Below are 18,071 nucleotides of genomic sequence, written 5' to 3' on the forward strand. Positions count from 1 at the left end.
CACTAGTGTGTTCCTAATGTTTCAGGAATGACCATTCTAATTATTCCTTATTGACTGCTACAGAAACCATAGCACTTAATGGCAACATGTTAATGGTCTATGGGTATTGGTCAATAATTCATATGTAGAGAAACAGTAGAGAGCCTGTTTCCTCTGGGACATTAGCCAAGCCCTCTGCAATCTTAAAGTGCTAGGATTCCTCCACCTCTGGATCTCACCTCTCTTAGCAGTCGCGACTGAATCATCACCTTTGTTGAATGTTGGGTCTTGAGGGAATTAAGTATTTTTGCTTCCAGGTCAGGGAAGTGGACCACTGACCAAAGCAGTCAAATCACAGAACTGGCGCTCCTGGGATTGGGAGAATACCACTAGGCCCAGGGAATGAATTTGCATTGCTCTCTACTTTCCTGTCTCTTTAGGTTGCTCGGCGTTGGGGCATCCAAAAGAACCGGCCAGCCATGAACTATGACAAGCTCAGCCGTTCTCTACGCTATTACTACGAAAAGGGCATCATGCAGAAGGTGAGCCATTACAAGAAGCACCTAGACCATTCTGACCACTTTCAAAGAAAATGTCAAGGGCTTCTGTAATGTGACTGTTTATAATGGCTAGGAGAAAATGTTAGCCTTGTAAGTGATTCTGTGGTAGGAAAAAATCTTGGGAGAACAAACTTAAGAGTCAAATGAGATATAAAGAGTACTTTAATGCTCTTGGGAAAACGAACACCAGAGGTTGCACGTGGAACACACTATAGGAAAATTAGGCTCCCTGGTTTTACTTAAATTGCCTCTAATTACAAAAATGTCCAGAAACATAGGCCAACAATTACATCCATAAAGGAGTACATGAAGGAATCAACTTGAAGGCCTCCACTACCATAAGAGCTGAGTTGAAGTCTTTAGTTGGCAAAACACCCAGACCTCTAAATATCTTGGTTTAAGACTCTCAATAGCGTTAGAGGAGTAAGGAAATCCTATTTCTCTTTCAGAACTTACAGAAAAAAACTGGAACTCAAGTTAAAAAAAAAAAACCAAGGTTTGTAAAATGGCAGCAGAATCACCTAGTACCAGCTTGCTCTTTGCAAAATAAAGGATAAGGCGTATTTTGAGGAAACCAGCACAAATCTGAAACTCCCATGGATAGGCAGAAGATGGGAATGGTTAATCACTGGTTCATCTTTCTTAGCCACCATATTTTATGTCGTGCTGTTACCCAGATTCTAGCATATACACATTTAGGCAGGCTGTGTGGTGGGTGGCCAATAAGATGCACTTGGCAGAAGCATATGGCCATTGCCGCTGAGAACTTGTCTATGCCGAAGGCAGGCTGATCTTTCTCATAGGCAGGTCGTAATGTGACCCCATATTCCTCTCACCGTCTTAAAAAATATTAAACAGCTTGCCATGGTCCTCTGGATAAAAAAGAAAGGTGAAGATAAAGATAAAATCTTACAGACTTTCTAGTGCTTCATACAGACTGTAAGGCTATTCCCGGTCTGGGCACCATCACCCAACTCCTGTTTCCTCACCCACACTTGACTGCTCTCACTGGCACGGCCATCTTCTCTTAATTAATATAGTATTTGTTTACCAAAGAATATACAACATGTGCATGGAAGTCATCAAGCATATTTGAAAATGAAAAAAAAACCCCACCTATTAAGCTATCATCCTATTTAAGAACTAGAACATTCCGAATGCCTTCATTACCTGGCCAGCCAATCATCACTGCATCACTCCCAAGAATCTAAAGTCCTGGGACTGGGTGTCCTTTCCTGCTTCCAGTAGCACCTGCACACCTCTCTATCAGGCCCTTCTCTCTGTATTGAGTGTAAGCTCCTGTGGGGCAGAGCTGAGGGTTTGACTTCAGTGCTTGGCACAAAGTTGATAATCTAAGAAGGGTGGTTGCTCGATTTCCCCTTCTTGTAAGGTGTACAATTTAGTGGTTTTTTAAATATATTCACAGAGTTGTGCAACCATCACCACAATCAATTTTAGAAGATCTTATCACCCCAGAAAGAAACCCCAAACCCATTAGCAATCACTTTCCATTTCCCCCAAACTTCTCACACACACACACACACACACACACACACACACACACACACACTCTCTCTCTCTCTCTCTCTCTCTCTCTCTCTCTCTCTCTCTCCCTCCCCTTTTAATGTTAATACTATTAGGTGGAATCCTAAAATTCAGGAAGAAGAGCTATTATTCGTTTGCTGTTCCCAACTCCAGATCCAGTCTGAGGGAATGTGACAAGACATAATCACTTGAACTACCGACAGTGAGTTGTCCCTGTGACTAGGTCGTCAGTTGTTTCAGGAAGTAGAAGAGAACTTCATTTCTGAGAACAAGACAGGCAAAGAGTACAGGAAGGCACAAGAATGGGTTCAGATCCTAATGCTCGCATTTATTAGTTGGGTGCTTTATAGTAACCTCTCAAAGCCTCTCTTCCCAATAAAAGTGGAGATTAAAAAAAAATGCTATAATTTCACAGGGTAATATATGTGAAAATGTTCCAGAGATAATACTGTGCTACCCAATGTAAGGGATTGTTGTTATAATTATGACATGACCCATGAGTAAAAGAGAGCTGACTAAAGGTGAATGATAGCATGCCCGTGTGGGGAGAGAGGTAGAAAAGCTGTGGTCCCAAACCCTCAGCTTTTGAAAGGGAAGATTGACATGCGCAGAGGTTAAGACTCATTAGTGCCTGAACGAGGATGGGAAGCCATCCACTCCTGGCCCCTGATCTCATATTATTTCTACTATGCCCTTTTGCCTCCCTCTGCTATGTATATGTACTGGCTTTTGGGGTGGGGCATCAAGAGATTTAGTGTAAGTCTGTAGCTTAAAGAAACTAAATAGGGTTGATGGATTGTGTACATTTGCTACCCTTAAGACTTGCTTTGGCGAAGATGCCGCTTGTCCCATTTCACTCCCACAGCCCCTGATTCCTAGTGTTCGGATTCCAAAGAACGTTGGCAGCCATGTTCTGGTGACTAGACAGACATGTCACCATAAAATAAGCTTTCGGACCTATTAGGAGAATTCTGCTGTTACCTCTACAAGCTGCCACCGTAAGCAACAGATTTTTTAAACCCAAGATTTGGAAGCAAAGCCATATTTCTGCAATTAAAAGAGATTTTAGAATCACAACAGAATGACCAAAGCGCAGGGTTAACTTCAACCTTTCGAATTTTTGAGCCTAAAAATATTCATTTTATCAGTAATTTCAGCGGCCTTCCGTTGCCCCTTTGTATTACCCAAGCAAAGCGCATTATCAGGTTTGATTTTCAGTGGTAGGGGTCCTCTTGCACTGATGCTAAACGACCAGCAGAGAATAGCTGATCCCATTGACCTGGATGGCTCATCAACTACATCATGAGGCCTTCGAATCAAAACCTTTGGGTCCAATAATATTATAATGCATAAAATTCATAAAAAGGTAGTTAGCAGTTCTTCAGTGTACCAGAACCATGGAATGCATAATTAAAAACTGCAGCTAAGCCAGAAAGCAATTTTATTTGGCTTTGGAACACATTTAAATTTCCACATAGTCTCTACTGATCAGATTCCTAGCCCTTCCAAATAACAAAGCCGTACTGTGAAGACTGTGAACTTTGGTGGCAACTGAAAACAGGGTCTGACTTCTGCACATTTGCACCTGAGTTGTACGTTTGCACTTCTGCACATTTGCACCTGAGTTGTACGTTTTTGAGGTGTGCAGGGCAGCCCGGACACACCGCTTAGAGTCTATGTGTATAGTTCCCCGTGTCCTCTTTCACTTTCACTTTTCAATCCTCCTTATAACACCAAGCACCGGCCTCGACATAACCTTTCTTTCTAAGCACAGTGAGAATTTTCCTCTAAAAGAACCTAAATAAATAAGTAAATAAATAAATAAATGGCGAGCCTATCTACTGTGAATTTGAAATTCAGATGTCTTCAACTGCTGAGCAGTGGTGTCAACAAAACACTTGGCAGATAACAGGTCCCCGAGATTTGTCAAAATAAATCTGAATGATTTGGACAGTCAGCTACTAATGAGCCTCCTTTGGTCCCTGGCTCCTTGAGAACCTGATGACGTACAAATACCTCACCATCCTTCCCTGGGTTTCCCCCTCCCCCCCTGCCCTGTTCCAGCTGGGCCTGAGAAGGTGTGTTTTCTCTCCCTCAGGTGGCTGGGGAGCGATACGTCTATAAATTTGTCTGTGACCCAGATGCCCTTTTCTCCATGGCCTTCCCTGACAACCAGCGTCCGTTCCTGAAAGCAGAGTCCGAGTGTCACCTCAGCGAGGAGGATACCCTGCCGCTGACCCACTTTGAAGACAACCCGGCTTACCTCCTGGACATGGATCGCTGCAGCAGCCTCCCCTACGCCGAGGGCTTTGCTTACTAAGTTTCTGAGTGGCTGAGCGGCCGAACCCTAGAGCTAGCAGTTCCCATTCAGGCAAACGAGGGCAGTGGTTTTGTTTGTGTTTTTGGCTGTTCCTAAAGCTTGCCCTTTGAGTATTATCTGGAGAACCCAAGCTGTCTCTGGATTGGCACCCTTAAAGACAGATACCTTGGCTGGGGAGTGGGAACAGGGCAGGGGCGGAAAAGCCATCAAAAGGCTGGTGCCTCAGCTCTGATCCTGACAAGGTTTCTGGGAAGAGATTGCAATGGAGCCTCCTTCCCATGGACAATATATGCAAAGCAATACCTTGTTCAGGTTAGTGCCCACAAACCAGGGCAAGAGTGTGTGACAATCTGCATTGATCATGGACTACTAAATGCCTTTACATAGAAGGGCTCTGATTTGCACAATTTATTGAAAAAGAAATGACAAACGCATAGAACGGTCGGCTAAGAAGCTGGGGAGGCTCAACCCGCAAAGGGTTAAAAGTAGATCTTAAAATTCGGAGAGTTCTTCTAGCTCAAGCTGAAATGTTTTCCCCCTTGGTCTAGAAAGAAGGGGGGAAAGTCAGAACAGCTGTTACCCACTCCATGGTTCTCAAATAATAAACCGTTGCTACTCTTGGGAACCTTCTAGCCATGTGGTCACCGAGTAGAACAAGCCCCCTTTCTCTTCCCAGTCACACGGCTGTGTGTGGATGGCTTTCATTTTAGAAGGATGATTTACACTTTTGACAGTATTTTGTTTTGCTTTGATTCGGGGGAATCATTTTGTTTTGGTGGTTGTTTTGGAAAAACAGTTTATAAACTGATTTTTGTAGTTTTGGTATTTAAAGCAAAAAAAAAAACAAACCTTTTGGTAACTGTGCACTGCGTCCTTAGCAGGGCGGTGCTGACTGATGAAGACGCTGCAGCTTGAAAGGGGCTTTGCTGGGGGCACCCCCTTAGCCGCGCACAAGCCCACTCTATTGCCTGCTTTGTGCTTTCTGCACCAGACAGCCTGACGGAACATTTGCACCTGAGTTGTACATTTTTGAGGTGTGCAGGGCAGCCCGGACACACCGCTTAGATTCTATGTGTATAGTTCCCCGTGTCCTCTAACACGCCCTCTCTGGAAAGCATATGTACATAATACGCGTCATGTCCATTTGACACCTGGCCACCCGGTGGGAACCCTGGGGGTGTCTCCCCGGGCATGACCGATGACAACTTCCATTTCATCAGTTTGTTTTCTTTTCTTTTTTTTTTTTTTCTTTAATCCTTGGACTTTAAACCTTGCATATGATTCAATAGGGTTTGAGATGTACGTGTGACACTGACAGGTAAAAAAACAGTGCTAGCATTTTAGTTTCCCACCACCTTAAAAAAAAAGAAAAAGAAAAAGGTTTACTCCGGTTGCTGTATGATATTGGAAAAGTTTTCCACCACCCAGCTAAAGCGAAGTGCAAGTCGGCCTCAGAGTAGAGGAGAAGTTCCTAGGAAGTGGTAGTGTCTTGCTGCCTGCTCCGCTGATAGGATCCCGCGCCCCCCGCGGCACTTAGCGCGCTGAGAATGACCGCTGGGCTGCGTCCGCGCCACGCAGTGCTGACCCGGTGAGGGGAAGAAACATGCTTTGAGTTGTTTGCCTCTGACTGGGGCGCGCGCCCGTCTCCGCCAGTCCGCCTTCTGACCAGCAGCAGCACGTTTGCGAAGAGGTTCATAGGGAGAAGGGGTGCGTTTTATAGCTATGAACACATGAGGTTTTCCTCTATTGGAAGCTAATTAGCCCGCCAAGGTGTTAAACCTCTAGCTTGGGCCTTAATTAGCATTGTACTCTAATCAAAGGACTCTTTCCCAACCATATTTATAGCTCTCTAACCTACACATAGTCTATATATAGATGCATATTTTACCCCCAGCTGGCTAGAGATTTATTTGTTGTAAATGCTGTATAGGATTTTGTTTTGTTGGGTTTTTTTTTTGTTGTTGTTGTTGTTGTTTTCTTTCTTATCCTGGTTTGGGTTTCCTTTTTTTGATGGATTTATGCTGTCTTAGCAAGTATGAAAATAACCCTCTGTAGCCTGAGCCCCCCCCCCCCCCGCTGTAACTATGGGGCCTGTACTGTCGCGGGACACAGGATGGCGCATCACTGTTGCATCCCCATTAGACTCATGCACCTCCCGGATGGTTTTGGTTTTTTATTTGTTTTGTTTTGTTTTTGCTTCTTTTCCAGAGTGTGGAAAGTCTACAGTGCAGAAAGGCTTTAACCTGCCAGTTGATTTGAAATACTTTACCCTGCGCAGGGCCGTATGCATCCTGCCAAGCTGCGTTATATTCTGTACTGTGTACAATAAAGAAGTTTGCTTTCAGTTTACCAAGTGCCTGAAACCTGCCTCTTTCTTGCCCTCTGTGGTCTAATTTGAAAGCAAGCAGAAGCCACCTGGCTTCCTCTCTCTCGTTCCCTCTCTATCTCTCTCCCCCCCACACCCCATTCTCCCTCTGTCCCTCTCAGTTATTTAGCCTTACCAGTGGACTGGGGTGGAGACGAATTAAAGGAACTGTTACTTGGAAATAGAAGTGCATAGTGCTCTTTGGCCTCACCTCTTAAACTCTAGCTAAAAATTGAATCAGAAGCACTAGGAGGTAGAGAGGTCCTCTTCCTCAGCCAATGGTGAGCTGAGACCACCCCATCTCCTTGAGCCCACCTACCTGCTCAAAATTAGTAACCATTTTTTAAAGCTTAGCTCCTGTTTGGACCCTGGATTGTGTGCAAGATTACTAATTAGGCTAGGACTGTGAGTTCCAGAGTGATTCTAGCTCAGCCTCTTGGATACATACTTGCAAAAACAGTAAGCACCTAAGAAGTTCCTCCTTACTAATTTCCCCCCAACAAGCTTTAATCAAAATTTTTACCAATACCAGGCTGTTCCTTTGGGAAGGACAACAAAGACTTCAGAAAGTCTTGGCCTGTTTTTTTCCTAGACGGGCAGCAAAAGGAATTTTTTTCCCAGTGCGTCTTCTGGTGGGCATGTACCGATCGCGCGGGGCAGGTGTGGTGGAAGGAAATACAGGGTGCAGGGCTGTGCGCCGGGCTGTGTGCGGGGTGGGGCTGTTCCCTGTTCCTTTTTCACGCTTTTCTGCACCTTCCTTTGGGCTTTTCAAGACTCCTATTACAGGAGAGAAATAAGTAGAACCTTTTTTCAGGCCTCTAACAGAAGGCTTTCTGTAAGTTTATCTACTATCTTTCACTGTTTTACAAGCCCATAAGTGTACAAACATCTGAGACTGAATCCATGCACAGTGGCTTGAATTGGAGCTTGTGAGGCCTGAATGCCTGCCTCATAAACCCATTAGCTTCGACAGATTAAGAAAAGATGCTTGGAGAGAAGGCAAGGGAGCCGAGGACAAAGCGAGCTTCACCACGATAAGGCTATGACAATCAGTTTCCCATTATTCATGGGCTCATTATCCAGCCCGGGCCCAGCCCCAGATCGTTAACCTAATGCGGGAGGTCACCAAACACTGGGCCGCCCTTCTAGCGTTGGGCACTAGGATAAGGAAGCCCAGAAAATGTGAAGTTTACTCTTCATCGAGGTCCCCTTTCATGAGCCAGGCCAGGCAAACAATGCTTACTCAGTTGTTAGATGACAAAGAGGTAGTGTGAGGGCAAAAGAATGTGATCACGAGAGCCAGGGTATGTGCAGAATCTAAATTCTAATGCAGCTGGGACAAACGTAAACTAATGTGGAAGAAAAACACTCATGTACCCAGACGGTTGGACACCTTACACAATCCGTTGCCTGGTGGTGCAGGTGGCTGGAGCTCTGTGTGTGGCCTCTGGAACACAAGCAAAAGGGGAAAAGGCCAGAAAAGCATCAGTTTTAGTACATATATATGTAAGCATTGATTTTATTTAGCATAAGTGCCCCGTACTTGAAGTAGGCGGTGGGAGTGAGAGTGGAGCACAAACAAGCCCGGGCGTCCTGATCCCGGCAAATACACCGAGGTCCCAGACACGAGTCCTTGAGCGACCAGCCTTTCTTCAGCTCCTCCAATTTAAGACCTGAATCCATACCCAAACCTTGGTTTATTGACCTTGGCAGTGAAGCTCAGATAGCTAACCTTTGAATGCCACTTAACAGTTTACAGAGCACTTTTTCGTCCCCATTATCTTTTCGGCAGACTTTCTTAAATGGTAACACTCTGTTGAAATTGAATCTGAAAATATGGCTGTGAGCCTCCCAAAGTACTTTCTTGGAAAGTTCACAGTAGCTACCGTGGGACGAGGACTAGACACAGGGGTTCTGGCCCCAGCTCCGGGACTGACTGGATTAACTCAGTGATCTCAGGGCCATCCTGGCCTAACCTCCCAGATCAGTGAGGGCACTGACGAGACGAGCCGATATTCGGGATCTCTTAGGAGGTATGGGAGAAAGGAGTTCCTTTGGGAATTCAAGGGGTGTGTGTGTGTGTGTGTGTGTGTGTGTGTGTGTGTGTGTGTGTCTGCATACACATGCCTGCTAAGGTTTAACAGCTAAAAACATCCTCTTTACCTTTAAGGAAGCTCTGAAGATTGCTGAGTCCCACCATCAAAGGTTTATGTTTGTTCATCTCCCAAGCCTCTACTGAGCACCTGCTAGAAGGCAGGCACTGCTGGATGCTGAAAACAAATGATTTCAGATGGCATTTTTCAAATAAAGCCCTGTTCGTGGCACGGTAATACCTTATGACTCCTTAAATGCTGTAGTCGCCAGCTCATGGTGGCTCAGACTCAAACGCCGCTGACCCCACCTTCTGTGGACCACACTGACCAGAGGCTGAGGAGGGTGGGCATTTCTCCACCAACTCCTGCCCCAGCTGGCTGAGGGTGGTTTCCAGGGATGTGAACTCTTCGGTGCACTTCCTACCAGGAAGAACAGAGGGTAGGCCCAGGGGTCCGTGTGCAGGGAGCTGTCGGTGGACATAGTAACTCAGGTGGGCTGAGGGGACATGGAGCAGGTATGGGGCGGGTGGCTACACCTACTTCTCACATTAGCAGGGCTCTCCTGGATGACCTTGGTTTTGTGGTCTCCATACTTAAGGTGGGTGATTCTTTGCTTCCCTCATTCTGTTAACAAACATATAGCAAGCATTTCTTTCGTATAAGACCCTGCAATAGATGCTCTGAGGCAGGGGTGGGGGTGAGGGTCATACAGAGAAACCCACCCTCCCCTTAAACAGCTCACAGGCTAGTGGGGAAAATGGTTTTCTACATGAAACTAGAATACAAGTTATAACTTACTATTACTCATCCAGTAAATTGGGCCTATGCTATGCCAGGCACAGCTCTAGGATTAGTGGAAGGAAAAAAAATAGGTACCAGTCTCTGCTCTCAGGGATCTTACATCTGGGGAAGGGGGTAAAAAACCCATGAAACAAATAGTCACGGTATTCATTAGATGGTGTTAAGTACTAGGGGGAACAATAAAGTAGGAAAGGGAAATAGTGAATGGTGAAGTGTGGGGATTGCGATTCTCAGCAGGGATGTCAGGGAAGACCTCACAGCTGGGCAAAGACTTGAAAAAAATAAAGTAGCCAGATGGATATCTGAAGGAAAAGCATGTAGACAGAGGGAAGAGCAAGTGCAAGGCCCTGAAACTGAATACATGTGGAATATTTAGGAATAGCAAGGCCTGTGACTCCAGATCAGAGGGAGGAGATGGGGGCATACTAAGAGACAAAGGCAGAAAGAAGGAATTGTATTATCTAGGGCCAGGCAGGCTCTTTAAAGACTCTGGCTTTTGCTCTGTTAATGTCTAGCTGTTAGAGGTTTTGAGAGAGAAGTGACATAATCTGACCTATATTTTAAAGGACCACTCTGGCCGCTGAGTTGAAAATAGGTCCTAGGGGAACAGGGAAGGAAACACAACCAAGTAGTAGGCTATATGGTAATGCAGGCGAGGTAACATGTGGTTTGGTCCAGGGCGCCAAGGGGTCATAGTCTGGGTATATTTTTAAGGTAGAGCCAATAGGTTTTAGATGTTTAGAGTGAGAGAAAGGGAGGAGTCAGTGTGGCTCCAAGGATTTTTGGCCTGAGTACAAGGAATTGAGAAGTTGCCATTTACAGCTACTTACTGAGATAGAAGAAGAGAAATTGGGAGTGTGAGTGGGGGAAGAACAGGCATCCTATTTTGAACATATTAACTTTGAGATGCCTATTAGAAATCCAAATGGGAACATCAATTCAGATATACAAGTCAGGAGTTCAGGGGAAAGATCCAGACTGCAGAGACAAAGAAGTCGTCAGTGTGTATTTAAAGCTGAAGCTGGATGAGATCACTAAGGGAATGTGAACCCAACTAGATAGAAAAAAGAAAAGTTCCCAGGAATGAGCCCTAAGGACTTCAAGATTAAGAGGTTGAGGCGATGGAGAAGAACCGTCAGAGGAGAAGGGGGGACAGTGGCTAGTCAGGTACGGACAATCAGAACAGTATCTCCAGGCGAAAGGAGAAATCAATATGGCAGATGCTTCTGATACCCTGTCAGTAGGGTGAGGACGGAATTAGCAACACGGAGGTCATGGATCACTTGCGAATGTCCACAGAGTGAGAGAAAGAGACACAACCGAATGATTCGAAGGCGGTTTGAGGCAGGGATCAGAGAAGGCTCCATGGGTTCAGAATCCTGGGCCTGAGTTCAGCTCAGACTCTCTCACTAGCCCTTCTATTCCCTGACTCTCAAAGTCTGAAAGAGCCCTGGGTACCCCTGCCAGGTGTCCTGCCCAGAAGGTATTGGTGAGCGATTCGGGGATAGAGGAGGAGAGATCACATTGCTGTCACCACCATCTTTGCCATTCCTATGGGACTCTGTTCTTGTTCTGTGCTCTTAAATTTCTTTTTTCGAAATGTTAAGTGTTTTTAAATAACCTTTTTTCATATTACACAATTAGCATATGTTCTTTGTAGAAAAACAGAAAAACAGAAAAACCTTAGCCCATATTTAAAACCATTCTGAAAACTCCACCTAGAAATCACAGGTAACACTTTATCATACATCCTTCCACATGGCTTTTCTTTTTTTTTTAATTTATTTATTTGAGAGAGAGACAGAGAGAGCGTGAGCAGGGGGAGGGGCAGAGGAAGAGAGAGAGAGAGAGAGAGAGAATCCTCAAGCAGACTCCCCACTGAGCGAGGCGCCCAACAGGGGGCTCAATCCCAGGACCCTGAGATCATGACCTGAGCCGAAATCAAGAGTCAGTCACTTAACCAACTTAGCCACCCAGGAGCCCCATCCACATGGCTTTTCGCTGTATTGTTATTTATTTATAAAAATAAGGTCATGCTATACAGTGAACATAGATTTCTAACTTATTTTTTAAACAATATATTTTTAATATCTTTCCAGATCAGGAAGTCTTTTCCTACAGTATCATTTTTAGTGCCTGCATCATATTCCACACTACATATGTACTCTACCATTTTTGAGCAGTCCCTTTGCTGAAGATTAAGGCACCACAAATATATATCCAAAACCAAGCCAAGTGATCTCTATCCTCGAAAATCAAACAAACAAAAAACAAGAATTGGGGCTTTTAGTATGGATGTTCCTCAAAAAGTTCAAAATAGAGCTACCCTACGACCCAGCAACTGCACTACTGGGTATTTACCCGAAAGATACAAATGTAGTGATCCGAAGGGGCACATGCATCCCAATGTTTATAGCAGCAATGTCCACAATAGCCAAACTATGGAAAGAGCCTAGATGTCCACCAACAGATGAATGGATAAAGAAGATGTGGTATATACATACAATGGAATATTATGCAGCCATCAAAAAATGAAATCTTGCCATTTGCAATGACGTGGATGGAACTAGAGGGTATTATGCTAAGCGAAATAAGTCAATCAGAGAAAGACAAGTATCATATGATCTCACTGATATGAGGAATTTGAGAAACAAGACTGAGGAACATAGGGGAAGGGAGGGAAAAATGAAACAAGATGAAACCAGAGAGGGAGACAAACCATAAGAGACTCTTAATCTCAGGAAACAAACTGGGGGTTGCTGGAGTGGTGGGGGGTGGGAGGGATGGGGTGGCTGGGTGATGGACACTGGGGAGGGTATGTGCTATGGTGAGCACTATGAATTCTGTAAGACTGATGAATCACAGACCTGTACCTCTGAAACAAATAATACATTATATGTTAATTTAAAAAATTTAAAGAAAAAGAATTGGGGCTTTTTCTGGTGTTCCCAATTAACAACCAACTCCTACTAATTTTACCTTCTAGATATCTCTCAAATCCACGTCCACCATCACTGTCATAACTGATCCACAATCACCTCTCACTGGACTATTGCCATCACCCCGTAACATGCCTTGCCACATCCACCCTTACCTCCCCCAACCCCTTCTCCCTACTGTAGTCAGAGTGATGATTTTTAAGCCCAAGTCACTCCCTCACTTGCACCTTTCCATCAACAACCACTAGAACACCTAAAATTTTAAAAGCCTAATACCACCAGATGTTGGCGAGAATACAGTGCTGAGGGCATATAAAATGGTGCGACTCTTTTGGAAAACTGGTGGTTTCTTACAAAGGTAAACATGCACCCACTTTATGATCTAGCAATTCTCATCATAAGTATTTAGCCAAGAGAGATATAGACATGTGTTCACAAAAAGACCTCTGCGCTAACATTTAGAGAAGCTTGATTCACAATAGCCACCAAAAGTAACCCAAGTGTCCATCAAGGGAAGATCGGATAAACAGGTTGTGGTATCCGTACAACAAAATGCTACTCAGCAATTAAAAAAAGAAGAAGAAGAAGAAGAATGAGCTGTGGGGAAAGAAATCAGAAAGTGATAGCAAGGTGTGAATGAGCAGGAACTGGTTGGAAAGGGGTGGAGGGAATGCTCTGGGGTGGTAGAAATGCTCTAGATGTTGGTTTCGGGGGCTGTTAAGTGTCCATTTGTCAGCACTTGGCAAACTGAACACCTGAAGTCTGTGCTTTTTATGTCATGTGAAGTAGTCCTCAAAAGAATATTTCTAGTCATTTCTTCGGATAAACCAAAGTCCTTAACTTGGCCTTACAACTGAGTCCTTGCCTATGTCCTCAGCTCCATCTTGGCCCATTCTCTCTTACTGTAGATGTTCCAGCCTCCCTGGCCTCCTGGTGCCTCAACCATACCTTGCCCCCTCCTGCTCCAGCCAGACACAAACTATTCCCTGGACCTGAAATGGGACACTGCCTTCAAAACCATCCCTGACCTCCAACCAGCTTAACCTCAACACATACTTTAATCTCAATTCAAAAGTCACCCCAGGGGAAAACAATCAACTACTCTCACGAGTAAGTGAGTAATTTCAATTTCCTGGCCTTCCCACCTTTGCTCTCATCTCCCATTATCCACTTTTCCCACACTATCTTTTTTTCATAGCACTTCTCACAATTCTTAATTATTCATTTATCTGCAAGATTAGTTCATTGTCTTTCCCAATAGACTGTAAATTCCATGAAAGCAGGACCCTGTATACTTTGCTAACAGCTTTATCTCCAATCCAGAGGAGGTGATTAAGAAAGATCTATTGAGGGGCACCTGGGTGGTTCAGTTGGTTAAGCATCTGCCTTCTGCTCGAATCACGATCTCAGGGTCCTGGGATCGAGCCCCGCATGGGGCTCCCTGCTCGGCAGGGAGCCTGCTTCTCCCTCTCCCGCTCCCCCTGCTTGTGTTCCCTCTCTCTCTCTCTGTCAAATAAATAAATAAAATTTAAACAAACAAAAAAAGATCTATTGAACAAGTAAATACAGTAATCAGCGTCTTTGTTCTTTTGTGACTTTCAGGATAATTTCCTAGAAGATGGACATTTAAGCAAAGGATAGGCATATTTCAAGGTTATTTGTATGAACTGCAAAAGGTTCACCAAAAAGACTGTGATTCGTACTTGATTCTTATACCCTTTGTCTAGGCAAGACATTATTTATGCTTACACCTCAATTTGCCATTCTCTCTTTCTTTTCTTTAATTTATTTATTCAGATATTATTTATTGAGCACCTATTACATACCATGCACCAAACCAGCTACTTAGAATTCAGTGATGAATGATATCAGTAGTTTTCACATTTTTTGCTCACATGCCCTAGAAAAGAATCTTTAAAAACCAGACACCTGTTAGCACTGTCTTAAGTCAGCATTTAATATTTTCTATCATATTATGAAAAGTTGAAAAGGATATAATCTCCAATGTATTGTAAATTCTGACATTTTAAAATATAATTATTCCAATTTAACAGTAGATTCAATAATGCTACCAATTTAATTACCACCGTTACTATCAATTTCATCATTGATTATCACCAAACTATACAGTCTCTTCTTTCACAGACTTTTATGCCACTCTTTTTTTTTTAGAGAGTGGGGAGGGGCATAAGGAGAGGGAGAATCCTGAGCCAGCACAGAGCCCAACACAGGGCTTGATCTCACAACCTTGAGATCATGACCTGAGCTGAAATCAAGAGTTGGACGCTTAAGCAACCTACCACCCAGATGCCCTGATGTCACTCTTTTTTATGCTTGAATCCGTATTTCCATGTACACCCCCCAAAGAATTTTATCCCGATATAATCTATTTTTATGCTGGAAAGTCTTTATCCTGCCTTTTAATCTTACTCTATCATACCTGTATACCATAAATTGTTTTAAATAATTTCCTTTGGCAACAAGGCTTTACACGTTGAAAAATTATTCTGTATTGAGTGATTACCAAATTAATAGTTCACAATTGATCAAAGCAATATAACTATATAACCAAATCTGGGATATATTTATTAAATATATAAATTTATTTATTAAAATTAAAAAGTAAAAATTTATCAAAAATGAATGTCAGCGATCCCTGGGATGGGAGTACTCCTGTTTTTCCATTAGCTCACTGTATGAATGAGATGGGTTTTAGTGTCAATTCTAGTCCTGATTTTCAATTTTAAATAAGTGCAAAGATACACTGTGGGACAGACAGTGCTAGCTGTCCACCAAATTCATTTTCTTCTCCCCTGGTAATAAGATTGTCGCCATAACGTGGCTAGACTACATTCCCCAGCGTCCCTTGCTGTTGCCGTGCCCATTATCAATATATTGTTTCTCAGCTCAAGTTCATCCTTTCTGTTTGCTTTGTGAAATGAATCTGGGCCCCACATGCATTCCTTCTTTGCCAGGAGGCAGTGACGCTTTGTCAGCAGAAGGCACTGGAGTGACCCTGAAGGAAAAAGGGTTTTACTTCCCAGTTCCTGTGTGTGTGTGGGCTCCTGACGTCATCCCAGCTTCTCTAATACCTAGCTGCTGCGTAGCAAGCAGCTTCCAGCGGTTTCTTCTGGCGCCCCTACCTTCAGCGGTTTTATAGCAAGCAGAATGTTTGCAACTCCCACCATGCTCACACTTCCTCCATGCTCTGTCTAGGCTCCTGTGGTGCCCAGTAGCCAGCAGCAACCAGCAGCCAGCAGCCAGAAGCTTCCCTCGGTACTGTACCCTCCCAGTCAGCTCTGTAGCAAAGGACCTTGAGCAGCTTTCTCTGGCACCCAAGAGGGTGGATTTCCAGCAAGTTCTACTGGTCAGGAACTTTCTGTCCTACAGTGAGCCATAGCCATACCCTCTAAGACAGTAAAGAATTACCTTAGCAGGCTTGCATTCTCCAAACCTTGCACGGTCCAAAAAATGGTTTGGCCTTTGCCTGGCTCCCGAGATAACCTCTAAGCCCTTGGAATATTCTGCCTGAGAAGAGTGTCTTTGTTTACCTAGGACCTTGTGCCAAGCCACATAGTCTACGCTAACAATGTGCTTTATACTTGGGGGGCTTTGGACCATGTAGTCTCAGTTGACCTCTGGAGGGTTGAGTAACTGAGGTCAGCCATATGGGCAGTAAGCCAAGCAGACATGATCAGCCCCCAGTGGAAACCCTGGACAAAAAGGCTCAGGTGAACTTCCTGAGTTGGCAATGTTTCGTGAGTGTTTTTCACACATCACTGCTGGGAGAATGATGTGCTATCCCTCTGGAAGAGGACAACTGGAAGAGTGTGGCTGGTCTCTCCCGGACTCAGTGCCCCGGGTGCCTTTTCGCTTTGCTTATTTTAATCTGTAGCCTTTCACTGTGATCAACCATAACCTTAAGTATAACAGCTTTTCTGAGTTCTGTTAGTCCTTCTCACAAATCAGGGAACCTGAGGGTGATCTTAGGGACTCTCAAATATACCTTTCCAGTAGGGATGCCCGGGTGGCTCAGTCAGTTGGGTGTCTGCCTTCGGCCCAGGTCATGGTCCCAGGGTCCTGGGATCGAGCCCCGCATCGGACTCCCTGCTCAGTGGGGAGCCTGCTTCTCCCTCTGCCTCTGCCACTCCCCCTGTTTGTGCTCTCTTCTCACTCTCTCTCTCTCTCTCAAATAAATAAATAAAATCTTTAAAAAGAAATATATATATGCCTTTCCAGTAAAGTCTGAATCTCAGCCCTGAGGGGAGAGGAGGGTGTTGGGACCCTTCCTTGGGGCTCTATCTCACCCTAGGGCTAGTACTCACTCTTTATATCTGCTATTCCTTTACTTCTGAACCGCCAATCCCATTATTCCAATCTCCTGTATTGGTTCCTAATTCTTCGTATTAAACTCTCCTTATTCAAATTACTTTATGGTTTCTCTCCTCTGATTGGACCCAGATAGATACAGTGGACATGTCGCTTAGGTCTCTTTCAGTAGAAATAGTGTGAGCTACTTCTGGATTAGGGCTATTAAAAAAGCATGTGTACTTCCTCTCTGCCCTCTTCCAGTTGGATGTAGATGATAACAAGACCCTGGGGGATGGTGGAGGCACAAGATGGGAGAAGCCTGGGTCTCTGACTCACCACGTGCTGAAGAGCATCTGCCAGTTAAGAAACAAACTTTGATAATGTTTGAACGATGTTTAAGTCTATCTGTAACCGCAGTTTAACTTACCCTAACTAATATATCTTGTTCACTTAAATCCTTAAGAATGGAATAAGCTGTGTGTGTGTATTTAATTGATTGAAATGCCACTCCATTATAGAATAGTCCTTCCACGTTATATGCCAAAGTCCACATACTGATCTTCATCAGAAATTATTTTAAATGATCTATCAATTGACAATTCCATTAGGTCCTCCTTCAATTTCGTTGAAAAGGAAAGATTGGAATCAATTTAACTTACAAAACTGTGGGCGCCTGCGTAGCTCAGATGGTTAAGCGTCTGCCTTCCGCTCAGGTCATGATCCCAGGGTCCTAGGATCGAGCCCCACATTGGGCTCCCTGCCTGGCTGGGAGCCTGCTTCTCCCTCTCCCTCTACTGTTCCCCCTGCTTGTGCTCTCTCATTCTTTCTATCAAATAAATAAATAAAATCTTAAAAAAAAAACACAAAACTGGAAGTTACCACTCACTAGAGTCTAATCATTTCCTCCATTTCTGATAAGTATACCAAAAAGGTTTTACCAAGACTTAGCTACCAAATGCTTCTACATCAGTGGTTCTCAAAGTGTGGATTCCAGACAAGTGCATCAGCATCATCTGGCGACTTGTTAGAAATGTTAGAATTTCTATGTTAGAAAATGTTAGAAATTTTAGGCCCCACCCAGACCTACTAAATCAGAAATTCTGGGGATGAGACCTGCAGTCTGTGTTTTACCAAACAAGCCCTCTGGGTGATTCTGAT

At 44.1% G+C, this 18,071-nt stretch overlaps 1 protein-coding gene and 1 long non-coding RNA gene across 2 annotated transcripts in view; one reads left to right on the forward strand and one right to left on the reverse strand.

The window, feature by feature from the left end:
* ETV5 (ETS variant transcription factor 5) overlaps window positions 1-6,753 on the forward strand; it is a 57,961-nt gene extending 51,208 nt beyond the window's left edge. Inside the window, exons 12-13 of the mRNA XM_025877132.2 lie at window positions 420-521; window positions 4,183-6,753. Coding sequence (XP_025732917.1) covers window positions 420-521; window positions 4,183-4,404 — 324 coding nt within the window. The 3' untranslated portion in view covers window positions 4,405-6,753. The remainder of the gene's footprint in view (window positions 1-419; window positions 522-4,182) is intronic.
* A 1,353-nt stretch (window positions 6,754-8,106) lies between these two features.
* Window positions 8,107-16,057, reverse strand: LOC141374821 (uncharacterized). Its single transcript, XR_012381972.1, has 3 exons — window positions 16,032-16,057; window positions 8,933-9,039; window positions 8,107-8,216 (listed from the first exon to the last, which is right to left on the reverse strand). It is a non-coding gene; the product is annotated as an uncharacterized lncRNA (long non-coding RNA).
* Between the last annotated feature and the right edge of the window lie 2,014 nt (window positions 16,058-18,071).

Source organism: Callorhinus ursinus, unplaced genomic scaffold (genome assembly GCF_003265705.2).
Source record: "Callorhinus ursinus isolate GAN/ISIS: 27379988/994484 unplaced genomic scaffold, GSC_fseal_2.0 scaffold1, whole genome shotgun sequence".
NCBI classification, from domain to species: domain Eukaryota; kingdom Metazoa; phylum Chordata; class Mammalia; order Carnivora; family Otariidae; genus Callorhinus; species Callorhinus ursinus.